This window comes from Canis lupus, chromosome 8 (assembly GCF_003254725.2).
Source record: "Canis lupus dingo isolate Sandy chromosome 8, ASM325472v2, whole genome shotgun sequence".
Classification (NCBI taxonomy): Eukaryota; Metazoa; Chordata; class Mammalia; order Carnivora; family Canidae; genus Canis; species Canis lupus.
This window is the reverse complement of record NC_064250.1, coordinates 74,511,268-74,537,440: the sequence shown is the minus strand read 5'-3', so window position 1 is coordinate 74,537,440 and position 26,173 is coordinate 74,511,268. Positions and strand designations below refer to the sequence as shown.

General features: G+C 41.0%; 1 gene segment (V, D, J or C); it reads left to right on the top strand.

Annotated features, from left to right (window-relative positions):
• The first annotated feature begins 243 nt into the window (after positions 1 to 243).
• Positions 244 to 25,443, top strand: LOC118355608 (immunoglobulin heavy variable 3-74-like). The segment is given in 3 exon segments: positions 244 to 348; positions 452 to 759; positions 25,330 to 25,443. Coding segments are annotated over 3 exon segments (468 nt in total).
• Positions 25,444 to 26,173: the final 730 nt, after the last annotated feature.

Sequence of the window (26,173 nt, the reverse complement as noted above, 5' to 3'; positions counted from 1 at the left end):
GGGTTTTAATAAGACATTGAGAGATACAAAGCTAATTCTGTCCACATGTTAGGACACTTCATATCGTTACATGATATTACAGAAATTTGACCTCAAAAGTAATGCAATCATGTTTATGAAACTTGTAAAGAATCTAATCTAAGTCTGGAGCTAACTATATACTCAGAGGACATGCAAATAGGGCCTTCCCTCCACCTATTAAACTAGCCCATTCCTGAACCTGCAGCTGGGAGAGGAGCCCAGATCCCAGCATCCCCAGGGGACCCCATTCAGGGATCAGGACAGAACACACACAACTCACCATGGAGTCTGTGCTCCATTGGGTTTTCCATGTTGCTATTTTAAAAGGTGATTCATGGAGAACAAGAGACCTTGAATCTGTGAGTGGAAGTGAGTGAGAGAAACAGGGGATGGGGGACATTTTCCTGACCACGATGTCTTGTGTCTGCAGGTGTCCAGGGTGAGGTGCAGCTGGTGGAGTCTGGGGGAGACCTGGTGAAGCCTGGGTTGCCCCTGAGACTCTCCTGTGTAGCCTCTGGATTCACTTTCAGTAGTTACTGGATAAGCTGGGTCCACCAGGCTCCAGGGAAAGGGCTTCAGTGGGTCTCAGTAATTAACAAATATGGAAGTACCACATACCATGCAGATGCTGTGAAGGGCCAATTCACCATCTTCAGAGACAATGCCAAGAACACACTGTATCTGCAGATGAACAGCCTGAGAGCTGAGGACACGGCTGTGTATTACTGTGCACACACCGTGAGGGGACCACAGCATGAGCTCAGACACAAACCTCCCTGTAGAAGGGGATCGGGACCACTAGGATGTGCACACTCCTGACTAGTTGTCACTTGAAGTCCCAGAAGCAGGTGCAGAGGGTGGTTCTGGGCAGGTTTCCTGTCAGGGTCTGGGCTTCCTCTCCAAGGAGCAGTTTCCCCCAGGGAGCCCCTCTCAACACTTGATTATGTGTTTACCTATTCAGTCTCTTTCTAAGAGACTTAGAATTCAAACTATAGCACTTGCACTTACTTGTACTTAACTTTTCCTGACCCGAAATATTAATCAATTACAAATACCTCCATTCACATAATCTGAAGCTTTTAATGAGACCTAGTGGCACTCACTGTGGATCACAGGACCCCAAGCGAACATGCTGTCTTGCATATCTTGGTATAGAGGAATCCCCAATCAACACAAGAGAAAAGAAACATAATACAAAAATGTTAATAACAGCCTGGGATTGAGAGATATTCCCAGCATGACATGGTAGGGAAGTGGACTCAGAGGTCATTCACAAACACACACACACACACACACACACACACACACACAATAACGAGAGTATAACCTTTCATCACCTTCACCTTCAGTTCTGATGAAAGCCAGGCCGGCCTCTCATCATGTCACAAATGCCTGTATTGTGCCAGGGAATGACACTGGCTCTGGGTGTGTATTGTGGGCCAGTGGTGGGGATGGCGTCCTTCTCCAGGAAGGGCTTGTGTGGAGTTAGTGTCCCAACTGCATCAAAAGAGGGAACTCCTGGGTTACTGTTTGATTTCTTTTCCTTTGGGTGGAGGAGAAGAATGTGAAAGGAATTTCAGGGAGCTACCAGTAAATAAAGACTGGATATGGTGTGAAGAATTCACCAAACCAGGGTAAAACTGGAAGGACAAAAGAGAAACATGGTCATTCTCAGTAGACAAGTGTCTAAATCATATGGAAAGGAGATGAATAATATATGGAAGCAGCACGAAACTTTAAATAATAATACAAATAGGCCAAGATCCTACCCAGGTCTCAGATGGAAGCTGTCCTCTTCCCAAGGAACCATCTGGTTCTGAAGGTCATGTGTACTTGGTGTGCTCAGCGACCAGAAGCTTCTACTGGACCATGAGGATCCTCAGGGTGAGGAGCTGGATTGAAGGACCTTCGACCTGCATGGAAATACTCATGGATCCTTCAGGTGCTTATGTCAGCTAACTGGTTGTGACCTTTACCATCCCTGTGGTGAAACCTAATGTCCATGTGATGGGGGGAGGAGGTGGAGCCTTAAGGACCACTTAGGTTAGGAGATGCAGCCTCATGATGGGATCAGGCACTTATACACCAGGATTGGGAAAGCTCCCAGCACCCTGGCTCCATGTGAGGTGACTGGGAAAGGACTGGGGTAGGATGTGGGCGCTCTCCAGACACCACAGCTCCCTACACCTGGACCTCAGACGACCCAGACACCAGATCTGTGAGAATGAGTGTCTGTTGTTTGATCTGTCCAGCTCATGTATGATGTTCCAACAGGGAATATGGGCTTAAGTAATTTTTTCTTTATTTAAATTGAATTTACCAACATTCACTCTACCGTCAGTGTTCATCATATCATGTAAACTTCTTAAACTCCCATCACCCAGTTACCCCATTCCCCACCTCCTCCCTTCTAGTGACCCTCATTTTTCCCCAGAGTTCAGTGTGTCTCATGATTTGTCTTCCTCTCTAGTCTTACCCCACTAAGTTTCACTCCTTCCCTTATGGTCTCTTTCAAAATCAATGAGACCATATCATTGCCTTTCTATGCTTGATTTATTTCTCTCAATATAATGACTCCAGTTCCATCCATGTTGACGGAAACATTATTTCATGTTATTCATTATGTCTGACGGCTATGTAATATCCCATTGTATATATAAAGCACATCTTCTTTTTTGTATATTGTTTATTGGAGTGCGATTTGCCAACATACAGCATAATCACCCAGTGCTCATCCAATCAAGTGCCCCCCTCAGTGCCTGTCACCCAGTCACCCCCATTACCCCGCCCACCTCCCCATCCACTACCCCTTGTTCTTTTCCCAGAGTTAGGAGTCTCTCAACTTCTGTCACCCCCTCTGATATTTCCACTCATTTTCTTTCCATTCTCCTATGATCCCTTTCACTGTTTTTATATTCCCCAAGAATGAGACCATATAATGTTTTTCCTTCTCCAATGGACTTATTTCACTCAGCATAATATCCTCCAGTTCCATTCAAGTCAAAATGATTGGTGGGTATTCATCATTTCTAATGGCCGAGAAACATCCCACTGTATACATAGACCACAGCTTCTTTATCCAGTCATCTGTCAATAGACACTGAGGCTCCTTCCACTGTTTGGCTGTTGTGGACTGTGCTGCTGTGAACATTGAGATGCAAGTGTCCCTTCATTTCATTAAATCTGTGTCTTTGGGGTAAGTAGCCTGTAGTGCAAGTGGCTGGCTCCTAGGGTGGCTCTATTCTCACGTTTTCAGGACATTCCATTCTGTTCTCCATACCGACTCAACAAGCATAATTCCCACCAGGAATAAAAGAGGCTTCCACTTTCTCAATATTCCTCCCTTATATTTGTTGTTTCTGGCCTTTTTACTTTATCCATTCTGAGTTGTATAAGTGGGATCTTAGTGTGGTTTTCATTTGTATTTCCCTGATGACAAGTCAGGTGGATCATTTTTGTCCTCTGCCTGTTGGCCATTTGTCGGTCTTCTTTGGAGAAAAGCCTTTTCATGTATTCTCCCCATTTCTTGACTGGAATTGATTGCTATGTTGGCTGCTGAATTTGTTAATGTAATATCTTGTCCTATTCTGTAGGCTGCCTTTTGTTTTGTCGCCTGTTGTACTGTTGTACAGATTCTATCTTGATGAAGTCCTAACAGTTTATTTTTCCCTTTGTTTCCTATGCCTTTTGAGAGGAGCCTTGCTAGGAGTCACTGAAACTGAGGACAAAAAGTTGCTACCTGAATTCACCTCTAGGATTTGGATGAATTCCTGTCTCAGATTTCAGTATTTCATTATTTTAAGATTATCCTTTTGCTTTGTGTAGCAGAATGGTCCACTTTCACTCTTATGCAGGTGGCTGTCCAATTTTTTTCAGATCCATTTGTTGATGTGTCTTTCTTTCATTAGATATTTTTTTTCTTGCTTTTTGAGGAGTAGTTGCCCATAGGCTGAGGGTCCCTTTCTGTGCTCTCTGCTCTGTTCAATTGATCTATATGTTGTTTTTGCCAGTACCACGCTATCTTGATGATAAAGGCTTTATAGTAGAGCTTCTCTGCAAACATTGTTATGCCCTGCAGCTGTAGTTTTGTTTCTGTTGTTTTTTTTTTTTTTCAAAATGATTCTACCTGTTTGGCAACTAAGGAAAGAAATTGAAGAAGACACAAAGAGATAGAAAACATTCTGTACTTACAGATTAGAACAATGAATATTGTCAGGGCACCTGTGTTGCTCAGAGGTTGAGTGTCTGCAATTGGCTGGGGTTGTGATCCTGGGGTCCTGGGATGGTGTCCTGCATCAGGCTTTTGGAAGGGAGCCTGTTTCTCCCTCTGCCTCTGTGACTCTCCTGAATAAATAAATAAATCTTTAAAACAAAAACAAAAATATTGGGGATCCCTGGGTGGCTCAGCGGTTTAGTGCCTCCCTTTGACCCAGGGTGTGATCCTGGAGTCCCGGGATTGTGTCCCACGTCTGGCTCCCTGGCATGGTCCTGCTTCTCCCTAAGACTGTGTCTCTGCCTCCCTCTCTCTCTCTATCATTAATGAATAAATAAAATCTTAAAAAACAAAATAAATCCTGTGAAAATCTCTATGTTGCCCAGAACCTTCTTCATATGCAAAGCAATCCTTGTGAAAAATCCCGGACATATTTCACAGAGTATGAACATATAATCCTAAGATTTTTATGGCACACAGAGGGAAATTAGGGACACATGGATGCACTGTCATGGCCCTGCTGTATTTGTTGTGAGAAGTATCATGTAACCACCCTCATCCAGTGAAGGGTGCATTTCTCACCTGGAACTAGGACTAATCTTTTGTAAACCATAGGTATCTGTCAAAAAGTCACAGTGGACACACTGAACAGGAGAACAATGATACAAGAGAGTTAGAGATACTCAGACACTTTGGAAATTCAGTTTAAGGATGTTCTGTTATAACGTTTCCAGAAGATGAGGATGTGACGACCCAGTGGGATTTGTGTCTCACCATCACCTTACAGGGTTGTGTTGTACTGATGGCCTTTAGGTGTATCCCTTGTCACTGGATGAACATTTGGTGCCCCGTGTCCTCATTTCAACCCACCTGCATCTGTGACTCTCCCTTTGGCCATGAGATCAGTTTCCATTTAGGATTTCCTCAATGGAACCCCTCAAGGGTCCTACACGACTTATTTGGCCTTTATCATTTTATTTAAATGCAATCATTTTTGTCATGGAATTTGCAACAACCAGGTAACATGACCTGGTTATGTCAATATCTAACAGCTCTACCATCCTATTCCAGAGTCTACATGTGAACATATATAACAGTGAAGCTATTTCAGGGAAGGTAAGTCCACTCATGGTCAGCAAGGCAGGGGAGCAGCTCTGAATGCTCAGAAGCAGGGCATTGGTTGGCTGTGATGATTTCATCATTTATACAAAGAGCAGCTATCTCCAGACATGAACACTCAGAAAATAGATGTGAGATGATAGAGCAAGGGATAGAGCACACAGATCCTCTTGCAGTGTGCAGCTCTGGACCTGAGCTGGGCTTACATGGATGTCTAAATGCACAGTGCAATTGGAAATGGATTGTTATCATTTGCTGTTGGTGTTGTTTCCTCTATAGATGCTCACACCCCACCTTGTTGAGGCCTGTATTGGGGTTTTGTGACTCTTCCTGACTGCATTGTAGAGCAGTTATGAACATGGCCTCCTACGTCTAGCCTGGGATTGAATGTTTGCACCCCGGAGTCTTCAGGGAGCCCTCATAGGAGAGCCATCAAGCCCTTTCTGTCCTCTGTTGACATCTGAATCATGTGTTCACCATACCTGTGTCTGGGCTGGTGTATCTCAGACACATGAATGGATCTCTAAATGACAGTATGAAAGGCTCTATAGTGTGGACCTGGGCTCATCCTCTGAGGGCTTGTCATGAGAGAGGGTCTAGTTTCTGCCTGCTGGTTTCAGAATAGATGTCACTGGACCACACAGCGTTCAGTTTATGGAAACAAAGCACAACGCCTGCACTCAGACCCAATGTTCACACGTCTATAGGTTCCAGTCCTTCTTAACCATGCATCACATTGTGCCACTTTTTCTTCTTGGCACTCAGGGGGTCCTTAGATCCAGAAATTTCCCTATTTTTCCATTTGAGCACCATCATGCTAGGTCCGTCCCCTGCAGGAGTAGAATTCTATAAGTTCATACATTCCTCTCTTGTCCTTAAAGTCCTTGACTGTAGCTTCTGCAAGCAACCTCCCTCCTGCTGTCATCCCCATGGTTGTATCTCCCCAATGTCAACAGCAGACAGCTCCAACACTCCAAAACCTGCTCAGTATTCTTTTAGGAGTCTTTCTGTTGTTTTTTCAACTCTGATTGATTTCATGGGTGTACGAAATGATTCAATAACTATCCAGCTGTTCCAGGGATATGACAATCCCTGAGTCCCCCTAATATTCTTACATGTTCACTTCTCTCTCCCATATTTTCTTATACTAAAGGTGGTGTGGTTAATTTTTTCTGATTTATATGTTGGAGGATGAACTTTGGACCCTGGTGTTTTGTTTCAGAGTATCGTAAACTTATTTTCACCCCTACTCTGATTCTGGATCCTAAGGACTCATTTTTGTTTGTACAAACCTACTGAGTATTGTACTAATACTATATTATGTTTCAGGAAGTAATTATAGACATATGTGGTCCATGAACATAAGGTCATCCAACAGGTGACATAAGGAGCAATGCACGGTCTTGGAGTGAGACTGGGGATTCAAGGAGGGCACAGATGCTCCCAAAGGACCAGAATTGCAGGAATATTATTGGCAGGACTCCATGTCTCTGTGCAGGTGACACAGGTGCCATTTGGGTGGTGGGCTCTGCTTGCAGTCTTCCTGATGCATATGATCCATTGAAAGATGGAAAGAGGGGGTACCTGGGTGCTCAGCAGTTTAGTGCCACCTTCAGCCCAGGGCCTGATCCTGGAGATCAGGTATAGAGTCCTACAGCAGGCTCCCTGCATGGAGCCTGTTTTCCTACTGCCTGTGTCTCTGCATCACTCTCTCTCTCACTCTCTCTCTGTGTGTCTCTCTTGAATAAATAAATTATATATTATAAAAACAAATATGGAATGGGCTAAATTTTTAGACAAATCAGAAGTCCTGTATGCAGCCCACAGGGTCAGGGGGACTGATCTAAGAAAACCAAAATTGGTTGATCAGATGCACAAATTGAAATTGAATTCAAACTGAAACTTCCTGCTGCATTTGTTATGAAAAATACTTGATAAATCTGTAGAAGAGGATCATGGTAGATATTTTTCTTCTCCTAGATGGAATATAGTATTTGAATGTAAAAGGAATTCATGAAAAACTTACAGTGTAAATGCAGCACTACACTGTTAGTTTAGGAAGTATAAGGAAAATAGAAATATAGGCTATACAATGGAAAATGTTCATTCTGACACCAGGTTATTATATCCAAAACCCTGTCTGAATGAGCTCATTCTGTGTCAGGTAAGCTCATCAAAGCGATTACAGAAGATCAGAGTTAACTGCAGTGGAACACCTTGACTGAGTTTTTAGAGACTTACAAATAGAACTGCATTACATGAAACCCTCTGAAATTCAGCTAAATTCTAAATTTAGCAAAAGCATGTGATCCCTAATACAGTAGCTTCAGAAAAATGATCCCAAGCTGACTATATACTGAGAGGACATGTATCTAGAGGCCACCTTCTATTGAATAAAATAGCCCAGACATGACCCTGCATCTGGGAGAGGAACCTCAGCCCCAGGAACAATGTCAGTTATCAGGACAAAACACAACTCACCATGGAGTCTGTGCTCAGCTGGGTTTTCCTTAACACTATTTTTAAAATATATTTTTATATATTTTCTATTTGAGTCAATTTGCCAACATAAAGCATATCCCCAGTGCTCATGACGTCAACAGAAAGATGGGCATTTTTAAGAACTAACGAAAATCCTCCATAATATATATTTTTAAATCTTTTTTAACATGTCTATGACTTTGATATTTTCATCTAATGTTGCTAGAAAGAGAGAAATTATACCTCAAAAGTTTATAAACATTGGGATATGGGGTAATGAGATTGAATATGTCTGATTTATACATTTTATCCCCAACTGGAAGCAGATATTAATTAACCAAAACCGTCATGACTCCATTGTGGTAATATGGGGGTTGAAATTGAAACTACAGCTGCCGTTCCTAATTCAACCATGACCGCACCTCACTTTCAGCCTCTACAGACACCATCATCCCATGACATCCCTGTTTGTGGACTTTCTGCACTAATGGGAAAGGCCTGTTAGTACGGGGTGCTGCTGGATACTCAGAGAGTAGGAACAAGTGTCTACTGGCATTCATCTGAAGCTACTGTTCCTTGACAGGGAATTGGTCAGAGTTCGATGATTCATGTTTACCCTGTGCTGTTCCCCTGACTTTCACCATGTGACACAAAAAGTGGATTCCTTCTTCTAATTTAATATTTTTAATTTAATGTCTAGTTCTATATACTATGAATCTCTCAACTTCCCCTGGAGCTTTCCTGTGACCCAGCAATTGCACTACTGGGATTTACTACAAAGATACAGATGCAGTGAAAGACCATGACACCTACACCTCAATGTTTATAGCAGCAATGTCCAGAGTAGCAAAACTGTGGAAGGAGCCTCAGTGTCCATCGAAAGAATAATGGATAAAGATGATGTGGTCTATATATACAATGGAATATTACTCAGCCATTAGAAATGAAGAACACCCACCATTTGCTTCGATGTGATTGGAACTGGAGGGTGTTATGCTGAGTGAAGTAAGTCAGTCACAGAAGAACAAACATATGGTCTCATTCATTCAGGAAATATAAAAAGTAGTGAAAGGGAGTAAAGGGGAAAGGAGATAAAATGAGTGGGAAATACCAGAGAGGTCGACAGAACATAAGAGACTCCTAACTCTGGGAAAGGAACTCTGGGAAGGAACTCTGGGAAGGGGTAGTGGTAAGGGAGCTCAGCGGGTTTAGGGATGACTGGGTGATGGGCAATCAGGTGTCACTTGACGGGATGAGCACTGGGTGTTATACTATATGTTGGCAAAGCACACTCCAATGAAAAATAACTAAGAAATAAAATTTGAAAAACAAAAGAAACTTCAGATAATGAGGAGTAGTCCTAACCAAAGAGGAAAGGACCTAGTCTAAAAATTCTAAAATACGTATGAAAGACATTAAAAAAGACAGAAATATATGGAAAACAGTTTATTCTTATGGATTGGAAAATTAAATATTCATAAAATGTCTATGCAACCAACAGCAATCTATGCATCCAGTATGAACCCTATCAAACACCACCAACATTTTTCTAGGGAACGGAACAAGCCTAAAATTTGTAAATAAACAGAAAAGATTCTGAGTGAGCAAAAGAATGTTGAAACAAAAAATAAATCAAGGCAGCCCAGGTGGCTCAATGTTGTAGCACTGCCTTTGTGTCCAGGGCATGATCCTGCAGACCTGGGAACAAGTCTGATATCAGGCTCCCTACATGGTGCCTGCTGCTCCCTCTGAGTCTGAGCATCACTGTCCAGATGCTGTTTGATGTCTGGGAGGTCAGGACAGCAGTTCCCTTCCTGCTTTCATAATTCCTTCTTTGCCTGCATATTTTGAGTTTGAAAATGAAATGCCTTGGAGAAGGTTGAATTTGTTGAATTTCATAAGAGTATCTGTGCTTCCTGGATGTTGAGGTCTCTGTCCTTCCAATTAGGGGGCTTTTCAGGAGTTCTTTCATTGAATAAACCTGCCACCATTTCTCGGTCTTCATTTTATGGACCTCTTATCAAAGGATTGTTATTGTTTCCTAAGCCACTGAGTTCCCTGTCTACCTTTGGGGACAATTACTTTGTTTCCTTATAGTGTTCTTTCATGATTTTCTACAATATTATCTTCTATTTCCCCAATATGCTGTTGTTTCATCCGTCCTCTATTTTCACGTATTTGGGACAGCATTTCTGTAATATCAGTTTTAATTTTGGGCTGACAATGGCTTTTTTCTTTTATCTCTAAAATAAGTGATTCTTGAGTGTCTTCAATGTTTGCACAAACCCAGTTGTATCTTTTAAAACATTGTTTTAGATTCCAGCCTGCTATGTAATCTAATCACCTTTAACCAGCCATATCCTCAAGTGGGTGGATTTCTGTGATGAACTCATATAACGAAATGAAGTCTAAACAATTTTCGTCTTTTCTGCTTATCCTAATTGTAGAAGCTTCAGGAAGTAGTTTCCTTCCCTGTCCCAGCCCCACAGCTAAATCTCCCCAACACAACACTCCACACCGCCTACATTCCAAAACGTGTCGATTTTCTACTTGCAGACTAGCATTTTTTTAAGACTAGCATTTTTGATTCTCTCATCCTCCAAATGATTTCTTGTTAGCTCAGAATTATTTGATAAATATCCAGCTGTGTAGAGGGATGACACAAGCCCAGGATCCCCTGCAGGTCTGACATCGTAACTCCTCTCCCCTTGTGTTTGTTAGCAAAGAAGATCTGAAATAATACAAGGAGGCAATATGCATGACACCAAAATCCTCATTTTAGTAACCAAGTGAGAATACAAATTGTTAATTGACCTTCCTTCTTCATCTACCAACTACATACACTCTTTGATTTCAGCAACTCTTCAGCTTGTCACAGCCCATTACTTGAGAGGGAGACCAACACCTTCATCCTGAAGGGTCTCTGCTTGGTCTCCTCCTTACAAGCTATTGGTACCTACTTAGCGCTCTAATCCCATCTTGAAAGGAAAATCCACTCCTCTCCAAAGCCAGCTGCATCAGGGATGTGAAGACAATTTTAGTCTACTGAGTTCCACTCTTAAGTGGTGCCTGAATATCTGCAGAACCATCTGTGGAGGAGGCTCCGCTTTTCTTTCCCCTTTCAAATAATTTCTTACTCTTTCCATGAGTTCATAAGTGCAGGGTGTGAGACTGAATGCAGTGGAGCAGGACTGGGTTCCATGAGGATTGGAAGCTCCTTAATGGGACATGCTGTGTCCTCAGGATTGCTCCAGAACCCAACACTTCTTCCATTTGGTGATGGAGAGGCACGGTGCGTGCCCCAATCTTGGGATTAGGTGCTCAAATACCACTCAATTCAAGATGGAAAGCTCAGTTTCCATCCTAACCTAGGGACATAGGCTTCTGAACTGTAAATTCTAAGATCCAGAAACAGCCTTACAGCTTTCTCTATAGATGAACCATGATCAGCAGAGTTTGGCAGGGGTTTTCCCGCAAAATTTGAAGACCATCAATCTGAAATGCCCATAGGGGACTTCTAGAGCACTTCAGATTTTATGCAGCCCAAATAGGAATGGTGAGTAGTCATGTGGGGAGCATCACCAACCCTACATCCTCCACGTCCTTGATGGTGGCACCATTCTCAGGAGTTCTTTAAGAAACATGTAACAGATTAATGTTCTATTCCCTGGAAAGAGGTAAATGATAAATGTAAATATAATGATCCTCACAATACAACACATCTCCACCTATTGACTAAATTACTGAATTGAATAAATTAAACTATGACAATACTAAATGTCAGCAAGGTTGTACAGAAAGTAGAACTCTTTTTAATTATGATCTCTGATCTCATCTGGATAAAATATATATAATTAGATCCTAGGAAAACAGAGCTTGACAAGAACCATGATCTGTCTGCTGCATCCTGGAGCCACAGAGTCGATGTTGGTGTAAATCATTCCGATCTGTTGTAATGAGAACCAGGGAAGGTCATTTGTGTTGCTCAGTCTAACAGTAGAGATGATAACATGAGATGAACAGCACAGACATTGAGACAAATAAATTAGATGACTTCTGCCTTCCATGGATATTCTTGTATTCATGGATTCAATGAGTTGGCAGATGCTCCCTATGATTCTGGATGGAAATATACTTTATAAGTCCAGGGATCCAATGGTCATCTCACCTGGAAACCATCTCCACTTCTAGGGAAATCCAAGACTTCTCCACAAATCATGTAGAGCACAGGTATGTCAGTGGATACACATGCCTCTTTGTAGTTTGGGGGATATATTATTCCCTGAACTCTGCTTTATCTCTTTTAAATATTTTATTTATTTATTCATGAGAGACCCGGAGAGAGGCTGAGACACAGGCTGAGGGAGAAGCAGGCTTTCTCTCAGGGAGCCTGAGGTAGGACTCACATCCAGGACTCCATAATCCTGACCTGGGCTGAAGGTTGAAGCTCAAACATGGAGCCACTCAGGTGCCCCAGAACTCAGTTTTCTTAGCGACCTCCAAAATGGGTGTTTTTCAAAATCCTCAGTACTTTCTTGTTTGAAAGATGATGTGATATGTAAATTCATTTAACCAACATACAGCATAACACTAAGCTCTCACCACATCAGATGTCCTCCTCAACACCCATCACCCAGTTACCACATTTGTGACAAATACAGGGTGGTATACTATGGTATACTGTATGCTGGCAAGTTGAATTTAAATAAAGAAAAAATGGTTAAAATACTCCTTCATCCTTGCACATATCATGCAGACAACACAGATTATCTCTCCTTGTTTTATACTGCATTTAACAAAAATCTTGGCCATTTATGCCAGTCATCTTTAAAGATTTTCATATCTTTAGATACTTTTCATTTAAAAATGAAAAAAGAAAAATACTTTAACTTCTCTAAGATGGTGTTATTTTTATTTAGCCTTTTGTGGTGATAATGTTTCTTTTACTGGACATGAATTAAATCATTTTAGGGTCAATCATTTTAGCCTTAGACTGTAGGCCGACCCACCTTATTCCATCCTTTGGATATTTGGAACACCTGTATTTGATGCAAAAAATAAATGCCTGTTTTTAAAGTTAAAAAAAAAACAAAGATTTTGGGATAACTACCTTCTGTGTTACCTGGAAACTCGAAATCTCACGCTGCCATTTATCACACAATATCATAATCTTATATCCCTCTTTCCCTTGATCCAGCACTTCTATGCACTCAAGAGCTCTTTTAATGTAGAAAGTCCATTGAGTATGATACAATCATTATATGATTTGCAGGAAGTGACAGTTGCCACCTGTGGACCATGCACACAATCTCATTCTTGTCTCCAATGACACAGGAGCTTCATGGGGGACAACAGATGAGCTCCAATAGAACCGAATAGCAGGACTATTATTAACACCACCCTCTATCACTGTTCAGTGGATGTTTCGGCCAGTTTGAGGGTGTGGACTGCTGGCAGTCTTCCTGATGCACACGATCCATTCAGTGATGGAAATTCCTGCAAATGGACATGTAACAGGAGCCCTCTGCTCAAACTGCAGGGTTATGGGGATCAGTCTGAGGAAACCAAATACTGATAGCAATCAGAAGCACTCCACCGTGGCAGTTTCTCTAACCATCTACCTTCTTCTCTGTGTTAGAAAAGCCAGTTATGATTCCTCCTCCAAAAGGAACAGTTTTTTGAGGAAGAGGTTATATAGTGTGGATAGTCTGGTACCTCAGAGAGTGTCTCTAGTGTGTGCTGCATGCACTGGGCTCTTCTGTTTTGGCATCTTTTTCCATCAGGTCATACCTACAGAGACTCTCCCTGTCTGCAGTGGGCAGTGTGTGATCCTTGGCCAGGATGTGATGAGTTTTAACTGGGTGTGGTCTGCTCTGCTTGATAAATGACACCTGGTACCACCTCCACTAGAACGGAGGCCTTGCAGAATTCTCTGGTCACGATATGTGGGTGGACAGGGGTAGAGCCACTGCAGGAAACAGTATTGAGGTTACTCAGAAAGTTAAAAACAGAGCCTTAGCATGAACCAGTAAACAAAGACCTAAAAATTCACACAAAAAAATAAAGAAAATCTGGTTTACAAGGAACCTCAAACACCTCTGTTTATATATTCATTATTTTCAAGACAAAATATGAAAACAGCACAAGTGTACATTTTCCGATGAATAAATAAGATAATAAAGTGTGTTTCTCTTCAAACATCATGATGCAGGGACATGGTAAACAGTTTGTTAAGTCTGGGGAAACATGGAAGAGTCCTCAATTTCTGAATACATAATCATAGTGCCCGTAACCAAGTTGCCAAGGACAAGCTCCAGGAAAAATATAACTGATATTTTCATGGCAATCTATGTGAGTGTACAAGTACAATGATCTCCATGCCATTGATGAGGACACGGCTGTACAACACATCCTTTTTTGGTCACATTTTATGGAATTAGTTATTTTAATAATCATTCCACTCTTGTAACTTTATTTAGAATTCCCAGTCATATGTACAGAGAGGTGTAAATGCCCCTGTGGTGGTTGAACACACAACATCTCCATCAGCTCTGTGAGTCTCTGTCAAGGTTTCTACTTGTCTCCATTTTTGCGTGACCAAGAGACCTGGTATCCACACATCACTCAATTGGCACTTCTAGAAATTCCAGAAACCTACAAATCTCATGTCCAGTTCCTTCCTGGAAGTGGCTCAGGGAGGATCCAGGTCCCATGGTGGGGAGCACAGCCAAGACACTGGGACTCACTTAAAACTGCTGTGTGGTCTCAGACACTCACACAAGCTCTCTTCTGCAGTGAATAGTTATATACCTGTAAATGGTGGTAAATTGTTATGTTCATAACCTATCTTGAGTGTATATGTGGAAAATGGAAGATAATTGATGATAAGTAATCAGGCAGCAAATGAGGTTGGAGAAAGCACAATTTACTGACACATATCCTGTCTGCAAGACTCTGCCATGATCCACACGTGTGTTCTGAGCAACTAGCATCATAAGGATGCTAACTGCTAAATTTGATATGTACTCAGAGGACAGGCTAATAGCGCCCTACCTCTACTAGTAAACCAGCCCAGCCTGAACCCTTAGCTGGGAGAGAAGGCCCAGCCCCAGGAACCTTAGGTGACCCCTTTCAGGGATCGGAACAGAACACAGAAAACTCACCATGCAGGCTGTGCTCAGGTGGGTTTTCCGTGTTGCTATTTTAGAAGATAATTCCTGGACAACGGATACCTTGACTATGTGAGTAGAGGTGAGTGAGAGAAACATGATGTGGGACAGTTTCCTGACCAGGATATCTTGTGTCTGCAGGTGCTCAAGGTGAGGTGAAGCTGGTGGAGTCTGGGGGAGACCTGGTGAAGCCTGGGGGATCAATTAGACTCTCCTACATGACCTCTGGATTCACCTTCAGGAGCTAGTGTATGAGCTGGTTCAGCCAGGCTCCAGGGAAGGGGCTGCAGTGGGTCACATGGGTTAATACTGGTGGTAGCAGCAAAAGCTATGCAGATGCTGTGAAGGGGCGATTCACCATCTCCAGAGACAATGCCAAGAACACACTGTCATCTGCATATGAACAGCCTGAGAGCCCTGTATTATTGTGTGAGTGACACATTGCGGGGACTTTAGTGTGAGTCCAGACAGAAGTCTTCCTGGTGAAGGGAATCAGGACCTGTTGTGATGGTCATCAGACATTTGATGGAAGAGTTGACTCATTCCATTGTACACCATACCCTGATCTTACACTACATGTTAAAAACAGTAATTTAAATAAAATCTGTAAAACTAATTACAACTTAAACATTTTTAAGTCCCTTAAATTCATAGTGTAACTCAAGAAGATGCTTATAATAACCAAATATTATACTATTCAGGGATTTATTAATTACTAGGTCTGTGAAACTGAAGAGTCAATACACTGTCAAGGGGCAATTTCTTGATCTGAATAGTATATAATGAGTTATACTATGAAAGATAATTAATCTTTCTATTTTAAGGTTTTATACAGTATTTTCTTTGATTTGAGATTAGAGTGTCTACTTTCATATATTGATTTTGACTGCTCATTTTGTTTATTTTAAAATTAAATTATTGGTCTTCTGTTTAATTGCTTTCTATATCAGGGAAGGAAAAACATAAGAACTGATAATCATTAACATATTATCCATAACTCAAGTCTATTCACTTAAATTAGTAAAACCAGGAAGCTCCTGGAAAGGTGCAGATGATGTTCTGTGAGGAGCAGGACTAATGTACATTCCTGAGACTCTGAGTATGGAAGGGCTGATCCCCATGTCAGGTGTCACGGAAGAAATGAGGATCTGTTGGAGGTGGTTGAGGGTGATGCCGTGTGCTGCATATGCCTAACTCAATTGACCTTTACACTTCAAAAAACTTAAGACCTGAAAAGAGACATGGTGTTTTTCCCCTGAAATACAGCAATGAAAATGGGAATTTTTAAGAACTGACAGAAAATATATCATAATATATATATTAAATCTTTCTAAAATATCCCTATGCTTTTGATATTTTCATCTAATTTTGCTAGAAAGAGAGAAATTACATCTCAAATTTCATAACCATTGGGATATGGGGTAATGAGATTATATATGTTTGATTGATCCATTTTATCCCTAACTGGGTTCAGATATGAATTAACCAAAACTATCATGACTCCACTGCGGTAACATGTGGGTTGTAATTCAAACCACAGCTGCTTTTCCTAACTCACCCAAGCCCGCACCTCACTTTCAGCCTGTCCAGACACCCATAATCCCATGATTGTTTGGTGACTTCCTGCACTTTGGAAAAGGCCTGTCAATATGGGGTGCTGCTGGATACTCACGAAGCATGGACTAGTGTCCACTGGCATTCATCTGAGTCTCCTATTCCTCTATTGGGAATAGGTCGGAGGTCAATGATTTTACCAAGTGTGATTCCCCTGAACTACACCACCTGACAGCAAACATGGATTCCTGTTTCTAAATCAATTTTTTATAATGTAATGTCTAGTTCTATATACTAAAAATCTATCTACTTCCCCTGGAGCTTCACGACAACCCAGCAATTGCACTGCTGGGGATTTACTACAAAAAAACAGATGCAGTTAAATGTGGGGACACTAGCATCCGAATGTTTCTAGCAGCAATGGCCACCAAAGCTGAACTGTAGAAGGAGCCATGGTGTCCATCGACAGATGATGAATAAAGAAAAGGTGGTCTAAGTATACAATGGACTACTACTCAGCCATTAGAAACAACAAACATTTTTTATTTTTATTTATTTTAATAATAAATTTATTTTGTATTGGTGTTCAATTTGCCAACATACAGAATAACACCCAGTGCTCATCCCACCAAATGCCCCCCTCAGTGCCCATCACCCATTCACCCCCACCCCCCGCACTCCTCCCCTCACCACCATCCCCAGTTCGTTTCACAGAGTTAGGGGTCTTTATGATATTTCACAGAGTTGGGGTCTTTATGATATTTCCCACCCATTCTTCTCCCTTCCCTTCTATTCCCTTTCACTGTTATTTATAATCCCCAAATTAATGAGAACATATAATGTTTTTCCTTCTCCGATTGACTTACTTCACTCAGCATAATACCCTCCAGTTCCATCCACATTGAAGCAAATAGTGTGTATTTGTCATTTCTAATGGCTGAGTCATATTCCATTGTATACATAAACCATATCTTCTTTATCCATTCATCTTTCGATGGACACTGAGGCTCCTTCCACAGTTTGGCTATTGTGGACATTACTGCTAGAAACATCGGGGTGCAGTTGTCCGGGCATTTCATTGCATCTGCATCTTAAGGGTAAACCCCAGCAGTGCAATTCCTGAGTTGTAGCGCAGGTCTATTTTTAACTCTTTGAAGAACCTCCACACAGTTTTTCAGAGTGGCAGCACCATTTCACATTGCCACCAACATTTTAAGAGGGTTCCCCTTTCTGCTCATCCTCTCCAACATTTGTGGTTTCCTGCCTTGTTAATTTTCCCCATTGTCACTGGTGTGAGGTGGTATCTCATTGTGGTTTTGATTTGTATTTCCCTGATGACGAGTGATGCAGAGCATTTTCTCATGTGCATGTTGTCCATGTCTATGTCTTCCTCTGTGAGATTTCTGTTCATGTCTTTTGCCCATTTCATGATTGGATTGTTTGTTTCTTTGGTGTTGAGTTTAAGAAGTTCTTTATAGATCTTGGAAACTAGTCCTTTATGTGATACGTCATTTGCAAATAACTTCTCCCATTCTGTAGGTTGTCTTTTAGTTTTGTTGACTGTATCTTTTGCTGTGTAAAAGCTTCTTTTCTTCATGATGGCCTGATAGTTCATTTTTCCTTTTGTTTCTTTTGCCTTCATGGATGAATCTTGCAAGAAGTTACTGTGGCCGATTTCAGAAAGGGTGTTGCCTGTGTTCTCCTCTAGGATTTTGAAGGAATCTTGTCTCACATTTAGATCTTTCATACATTTTGAGTTTATCTTTGTGTATGGTGCAAGGGAGTGTTCATTCTTCCACATGTGGATGTCCAATTTTCCCAGCACTATTTATTGAAGAGGCTGTCTTTCTTTCAATGGATAGTCTTTCCTCCTTTATCGAATATTAATTGACCATAAATTTGAGGGTCCACTTCTGGATTCTCTATTCTGTTCCATTGATCTATGTGTCTGTTTTTGTGCCAGTACCACACTGTCTTGATGACCACAGCTTTGTAGTACAACCTGAAATCTGCCATTGTGATACCCCCAGCTATGGTTCTTTTTATAAAATTCCCCTGGATATTTGAGGTATTTTCTGATTCCACACAAATATTCAAATAATTTGTTCTAACTCTCTGAAGAAAGTCCATGGTATTTTGATAGGGTTTGCGTTAAATGTGTAAATTTCCCTGTTTAACATTGACATTTTCACAATATTAATTTTTCCAATCCATGAGCATAGAATATTTTTCCATCTCTTTGTGTATTCCTCAATTTCTTTCAGAAGTGTTCTATAGTTCTTAGGGTATATATCCTTTACCTCTTTGGTTAGGTTTATTCCTAGGTATCTTATGCTTTTGGGTGCAATTGTAAATGGGATTGACTCCTTAATTTCTCTTTCTTCAATCTCATTGTTAATGTATAGAAATGCGACTGACTTCTGGGCATTGGTTTTATATTCTGCCACACTGCCAAATTGCTGTATGAGGTCTAGCAATCTTGGGGTGGAGACTTTTGGGTTTTCTTTGTAGAGTATCATGTCTTCGGCGTAGAGGGAGAGTCTGACTTCTTCTTTGCCAATTTCTTTTTTTATTTTTATTTATTTATGATAGTCACACAGAGAGAGAGAGAGGCAGAGACACAGGCAGAGAGAGAAGCAGGCTCCATGCACTCAGAGGCCTACGTGGGACTCGATCCAGGGTCTCCAGGATGGCGCCCTGGGCCAAATGCAGGTGCCAAACCACTGCGCCAGGGATGTTTGATTGCTGAGGCTAGGACTTCCATTACTATGTTGAATAGCACTGGTTAGAGTGGACATCCCTGTCATGTTCCTGATCTTAGGGGAAAGGCTCCCAGTGCTCCCCCATTGAGAATGATATTTGCTGTGTACTTTTTGTTGATGGCTTTTAAGTTGTTGATGAATGTTCCCTCTATCCCTACACTCTGGAGAGTTTTGATCAGGAATGGATGCTGTATTTTGTCAAATGCTTTCTCTGCATCGAATGAGAGGATCATATGGTTCTTGGTTTTTCTCTTGCTGATATGATGAATCACATTCATTGTTTTACAAGTGTGAACCAACCTTGTGTCCCGGGAATAAATCCTACTTGGTCGTCGTAAATAATTTTCTTAATAAACTGTTGGATCCTATTGGCTAGTATCTTGTTGAGAATTTTTGCATCCATGTTCATCAGGGATATTGGTCTGTAATTCTCCTTTTTGTTGGGGTCTTTGTCTGGTTTTGGAATTAAGGTGATGCTGGCCTCATAGAACGAATTTGGAAGTACTCCATCTCTTTCTATCTTTCCAAACATCTTTATTAGAATAGGTATGGTTTCTTCTTTAAACGTTTGATAGAATTCCCCAGGGAAGCCATCTGGCCCTGGACTCTTGTGTCTTGGGAGGTTTTTGATGACTGCTTTAATTTCCTCCCTGGTTATTGGCCTGTTCAGGTTTTCTATTTCTTCCTGTTCCAGTTTTGGTAGTTTGTGGCTTTCCAGGAATGCATCCATTTCTTCTAGATTGCCTAATTTATTGGCGTATAGCTGTTCATAATATGTTTTTAAAATCGTTTGTATTTCTTGGTGTTGGTAGCAATCTCTCCTTTCTCATTCATGATTTTATTAATTTGAGTCTTCTCTCTCTTCTTTTTAATAAGGCTGGCTAATGGTTTATCTATCTTATTAATTTTTTCAAAGAACCATCTGCTGTTTTTTTTTTTTTTTTTTTATCTGTTCCACAGTTCTGGTCTCAATTTCATTGAATTGTGCTCGAATCTTTAATAACTCTCTTCTTCTACTGTGTGTAGGATCTATTTGCTGTTTTTTCTTTAGCTCCTTTAGGTGTAAGGTTAGCTTTTGTATTTGAGTTCTTTCCAGTTTTTGGATGGATGCTTGTATTGCGATGTATTTCTCCTTTAGGACGGTTTTGCTGCATCCCAAAGATTTTGAACGGTTGTATCTTCATTCTCATTAGTTTCCATGAATCTTTTAAATTCTCCCTGAATTTCCTGGTTGACCCTTTCATCTTTTAGCACAATTGTCCTTAACCTCCACGTATTTGAAGTCCTTCAAAACTTCTTTTTGTGATTTAGCTCTAATTTCAAGGCATTATGGTCGGAGCATATGCAGGGGACGATCCCAATCTTTTGGTATCAGTTCAGACCTGATTTGTGACCCAGTATGTGGTCTATTCTGGAGAGAGTTCCATGTGGACTTGAGAAGAATGTGTATTCAGTTGAATTTGAATGTAAAGTTCTATAGATATCTGTGAAATCCATCTGGTCCAGTGTATCATTTAAAGCTCTCGTTTTCTTGGAGATGTTTTGATTAGAAGACCTATCAAGTGTAGAAAGTGCTAGATTGAATTCACCATTATATGTGTATTATTATCTAAGTTTGCCTTAACTTTGGTTATTAATTGATTGATATATTTGTCAGCTCTCACATTCGGGGCATATATATTGAGGATTGTTAAGTCCTCTTGTTGGGTATATCCTTTAAGTTATGACATAGTGTCCCTCTTCATCTCTCACTAGAGTCTTTGGGGTAAATTTTAGTTTATCTGATATAAGGATGGCTACCCCTGCTTTCTTTTGAGGACCATTTGAATGGTAAATGGTTCTCCAACCTTTTGTTTTCAGGCTGTAGGTTTCCTTCTGTAAAATGAGTCTCTTGTAGACAGCAAATAGATGGGTTCTGCTTTTATTCCAGTCTGACACTCTGCTCCTTTTGAAGGGGTCATTAAGCCCATTCACATTCAGAGTTACTATTGAAAGATATGAGTTTAGTGTCATCATGATATCTATTCAGTCCTTGTGTTTGTGGATTGCTCCAGTGGACTTCTTCTTAAAGGGGAATTTTAAGAGTCCCCCTTAAGCTCCAGGGCAGGGCCGCTGATCTGTGCAGCTCAGGGCAGGAGCATCCTTCCTGTCCTGGGCCCTCATATCCTCTGCCTGTCCTGGGGGGAGGTCAGATCCTGAGTGTGTCCCGGCGCCCTGTGCTCCCGGGCCTGCGCTGTTGGATTCATGCTCCCGGCCACACAGCCGCCTCAGCAGAGCCACCGCCCCAGGCCCTCTGAGCTGCTCCTGGAGCCACGCAGCCCCCTCCTCATGGAAACTCTTCCTCTGCCGGAGCCACCTCCGAGCTGCTCCCAGCCTCGCAGCCCCCTCCGCGCAGAGCCCTCTCCCGAGCCCCTTCGAGCTGCTCTGGGTGCAGCCTTGTGCACTTCAGTCTTTTAGGGAGCTCGGCCCTGGGGTATGGCGCACTCTCCTGGGCGCACAGGTGTCTGTTAGTGTCCCAGGGAGCCTGAGGGCATCCCCGCCCTCCTGGGGTCCTGCTCTAACTACCTGTGGGCGCCTTTCCACCAGGGAAGATTGGTGAAGCTCCTGCTTCTCTGGATGGAGCTTTCCTGTCCTGGGGGCACTCACCCTGGCCTTAGCCCGGCTCCTCGTGGGACCCCTCCCCCTTGGATGCCTTTTGTTTATTTTTTTTCCACGTCTTCCTACCTTGATAGAAGCGTGAACTCTTCTCACTGTAGCATTCCAGATGGTCTCTCTTTAAATCTCAGGCCGAATTCGTAGATTTTCAGGATGATTTGAAGGTTATCTAGGTAATTTGGTGGGGACAGATGATTTGGGGAACCTATGCTTCCGCCATCTTGCCCCTCCCTCTGAGTAATATTCCATTGAATAGATATACTACATCTTCTTTGATACAACAATATTGTTAAATAAAATAATTTTGTTTTTTGTTACATCGAATTAGCCAGTTTATACTACATATGTCTTTTGTGATGTTCAGTAATCCATCCAGTGCTTATAACACCCAGTATTGATCACATCATGTGCCCTCTTTAATGTGCATCACAAAATGACCCAATACCTTCACTAACCACCCCAGCATTATACCTCATTCTGTTTACTATAGTTAATGCTTTCTCGTGTTCTGTATCCCTCTCTAATGATTCCCAGTCTTCCCAAATTTAGCCAATGTTATTTTGAAGTGTTACATATATTCCACATTAGACAGAAATGACATGATAATTGTTTTCTGATTGACTTATTTTACCCAGTGAAATACCCTCCAGTTCCATCAATGTCACTGTAAATGGTAGGTATTTGATATTTCTGATGGCAGAGTAATATCCCATTGTATATATTCCACATACTATTTATCCATTCTTCTGTTGCGGATGTCATGCCTCCCTCCAAGGTTTGGCTACTGTGTACTTTGCTGGTATGAACACTGGGGTTCAGTTGCCCTTTGCATCATTGCATCTGTATGTTTGGGGTAAATACTCAGTAATACAATTCCTGGGGCATATGCTATTCAGAACAAAGGAAAGATCCAGAGGTAATACTCTCTGCCATATATCTAATTGAGAGGGATAAAGTAAAAAAAATCAGAGCTCAAAATCAGGATATTAATTTGAAAGTTACTAGTTGTATTTCAGGAAAGCTAAAACACACTACATTATAACTTAGTGTAGAAATGAACCAATTCAGTTGTAAATTAAAAATTATCAAAGTGAGATATAGTCTAAACCAGATGCTCTAACAGCCATGGTAAATGAGGTCGATGGAAGCATAGGTGACATAGAAGACAAGGTGATAGAAAGGAAAGAAGGTGAGGAAAGTAGAGACACACAAATAATGGACCATGAAAGGCTTGAAAAATCACTAGTGCCAAAAAAACAATCACTAGTGCCATAAGTTCAAACTAAATTAAAATATTTGAGGCCCATGCTGGGAAGGAAGAGAGAGAAGGACAGAACATATATTTGAGAAAATCATAGCAGAGACTTCGTTTATTTCTTTTTTTTGAAAGATGTAATCTATGTATTCATGAGAGACACAGAAAGACAGAGGCAAAGACATAGGCAGAGAGAGGAGCAGGCTCCATGCAGGTAGTTGGATGTGGGACTTGATCCCGTGTCTTCAGGATCATTCCCTGGGTCAAAGGCAGGTGCTGAACAGCTGAGCCACCCAGGAGTTCCAGCAGACTCTCCTTTTCAATAAAAACACACATCCAGATTGAAAGTGAGGGAGTAATCAGCCACTATTCATGTCAATGGACAAGAGGAAGGAGGAGTAGCAACACTTATATCAGCTGAACTAGAATTTAAAACAAAGATTATAATAAAGGATGAAGAGCGATACTATATCATAAAAATGGTTTATCCAACAGAAGATCTACCTTGTCTAAATATTCACTCTGCTACCTTCAGAGAAGACAAGTGCACAAACCAATTAACCCTAAATTTAATGACACTCATAGCTACTATTACCTTTACAACAGAGACTTCAATGTCCCCTGACATCAGTGAGAATCATCTAAGCAGAAGCTCAACAAGGAAACAAGGGGTTTGAGAGACATACTGGATCAGACGTACTTCACAAATATATCAGAGCATTTTTCCCAAAGCAGAATACACTTTCTTCTTTATTGCACGTTGAAAATATTCCAGAATTGATCATATACATGGTCACAAGTCATGTGTCAAGTGGTAAAGAATGGTTGAATTCACCCATGCATATTTTCAGACCAATATGCTATGAAACAAGAAGTCAAACCCAGTAAAAATATGGAAGGCCCCTAAACAATGATGCGATACCACCTCACACCAGTGAGAATGGGGAAAATTAAGAAGACATGAAACAACAAATGTTGAAGTGATGTGGAGAAAGGGAACCCTTTGCATTATTGGTGGGAATGTGAGTTGGTACAGTCACTTTGGAAAACTGTGTGGTAGTTCCTCAAAGAGTTAATAATAGAACTGTCCTACAACCCAGCAATTGCACTGCTGGGGATTTACCTCAAGATCAGATGCAGTGAAACCCTGGGACACCTGCACCCCCATGCTTATAGCAGCAATGTCCACAATAGCCAAACTGTGGAAGGAGACCTGGTGTCCATCAAAAGATGAATGGATAAAGAATATGTATTCTATATTTACAATGGAATATTCCTCAGTCACCAGAGTGGAAGAATACCCACCAATTGCTTCAACATGAGAGGAACTGGAGGGTATTATGCTGAGTGAAGTAGGTCAATTGGAGGACAAACATTATATGGTTTCATTCTTTCGGGTAATATAAAAAATGGTACAAAGAATTGTAGAGGAAATGATGGAAAATAAGTGGAAAAAATTACAGAGGGTGACAAAACATGAGAGACTTCTAAATCTGGGAAATGAACAAGAGGTAGTGTGAGGAGAAGTGGATGGGGGCATGGGGTGACTGGGTGACAGGCACTGAGGGGAACACTTGACCAGATGAGCATGGAGTGCTATGCTATATGTTGGAAATCAACCCTCAATAAAAAATATATAACAATTAAATAAATGCACATAAAAGGACATCTTTTTGAAGAAGGAATGAGTCAATGAAGAAATTAAAGAATTTAAGCAATATTTCAAACAATGAACATTAAATCACAATCATACAATCCAGTATGTCTCTCAAACCCCTTGTTTCCTTGTAAAGCTTTGGGACACATCGAAACCCATCCACAAAGGGAACGACAGAGCGCTACAGGTCTTCTCCAGGACCTGATTGAAATGGAAGCATATCCAGTGCATTAGCAGAGTGAAGATGAGGGTAAAACATATTGCCAGGCTGCTGCTCCCCATGTTTCCCCCCACTCCAACGGCACAGGCCCCGTAATCAGTCATGGGCTGGTGAAGATGGATGGGTAGACATGTGGACACTTGTCTCTCAAATCTGACTGTGCACATCAAAATATCCATGGACGATTGTTAACAGGATGTAAACATCATGCACATACCTCTAGAACATGGACATGAGGTCCCACAAAAAGGCTAATTGTTCCTCCTATACAGATTCAATCCCCATGCTGCTGGATTCTACATCCTATCACATGAGGCAGGATATTGATGAAGATTGATGGCAAATCGAACTCCAATAAAAAATATACATTGATCAATCAATTAATTAATTAAAATTATTGTATAAATTAAAAAATAGAATATAATTTTATTTTTCACACACTTTTCTTACTTGGCTGCAGCAACTTCTTGCAATATGCATCTATGAAGGCAAGAGAAACAAAAGCAAAATTGAATTATTGGGACTCCATCAAGATAAAATGCTTCTGCACATCAAAAGAAACAGTCAACAAAACGAAAAGACAACCTACAGAATGGGAGCAGATATTTGCCAATGATGTAACAGATTAAGGGCTAGTATCCAAGATCTATAAAGAACTTATTAAACTCAACAGCAAGGAACAAAAGAATCTGAGTAGGCTCCCAGAAGGGTCAGTCAAACTATAGAAAAAAAAGAAAAAGAGACCTATGATTTCTATAAAAGTAATCTGCTCTGCAGAGAAAAGAAAATCCAGGGCTGGATGCAATTTATAATTGCACCAGAAATCATCAGGTAATGAGGAAAATTCCTAACCAAGAGCGATGGATGTGTGGTCTAAACATTCCAGAAAACTTATGAACTACAGTAAGGAATATACAAGTAGATAGAACATATTTATTCTCATAGATTAGAAGAATGAATATTGATAAAATATCTATGCTACCAAGAGCAAGTAACACATTCAAAGCCATCCATATTAAAATATTACCAGAATTTTTCAAAGAGCTAGAGAAAATAATCAGAAAATT